Source organism: Fulmarus glacialis, unplaced genomic scaffold (assembly GCF_000690835.1).
Source record: "Fulmarus glacialis isolate BGI_N327 unplaced genomic scaffold, ASM69083v1 scaffold19823, whole genome shotgun sequence".
NCBI classification, from domain to species: domain Eukaryota; kingdom Metazoa; phylum Chordata; class Aves; order Procellariiformes; family Procellariidae; genus Fulmarus; species Fulmarus glacialis.
The window spans coordinates 5,077-5,337 of record NW_009202528.1 but is presented as its reverse complement, the minus strand read 5'-3'; the positions used below and the strand labels follow the sequence as shown (position 1 = coordinate 5,337).

At 57.1% G+C, this 261-nt stretch overlaps 1 protein-coding gene across 1 annotated transcript in view; it reads left to right on the top strand.

Annotated features, from left to right (window-relative positions):
• Positions 1 to 5: 5 nt before the first annotated feature.
• PSMD2 (proteasome (prosome, macropain) 26S subunit, non-ATPase, 2) overlaps positions 6 to 261 on the top strand; it is a gene marked incomplete at its 3' end in the record, with an annotated part of 5,318 nt that continues 5,062 nt past the window's right edge. The window contains exon 1 of the mRNA XM_009574325.1: positions 6 to 122. Within this exon, the coding sequence (XP_009572620.1) occupies positions 6 to 122 (117 nt within the window). The remainder of the gene's footprint in view (positions 123 to 261) is intronic.

Below are 261 nucleotides of genomic sequence, written 5' to 3'. Positions count from 1 at the left end.
CCTCCATGACCTCTGTTCCCAAACCCCTCAAGTTCCTACGGCCACATTATGGCAAGCTGAAGGAGATCTATGAGAACATGGCTCCAGGAGAGAATAAGGTAAAGGCTCTTGGCCCCACCATTCCGCACGGCTGGGGGGATGGTGCTGGGGCAGATGATCACAGAGCCGTCCGGACCCCGTGGTCTAACATCAGCCTCTGTGACTTGCTCCGGTGTTTTATAACTTGCCAGGGCCGTGCCTTTGCCGCCCGTGACGGCTTGT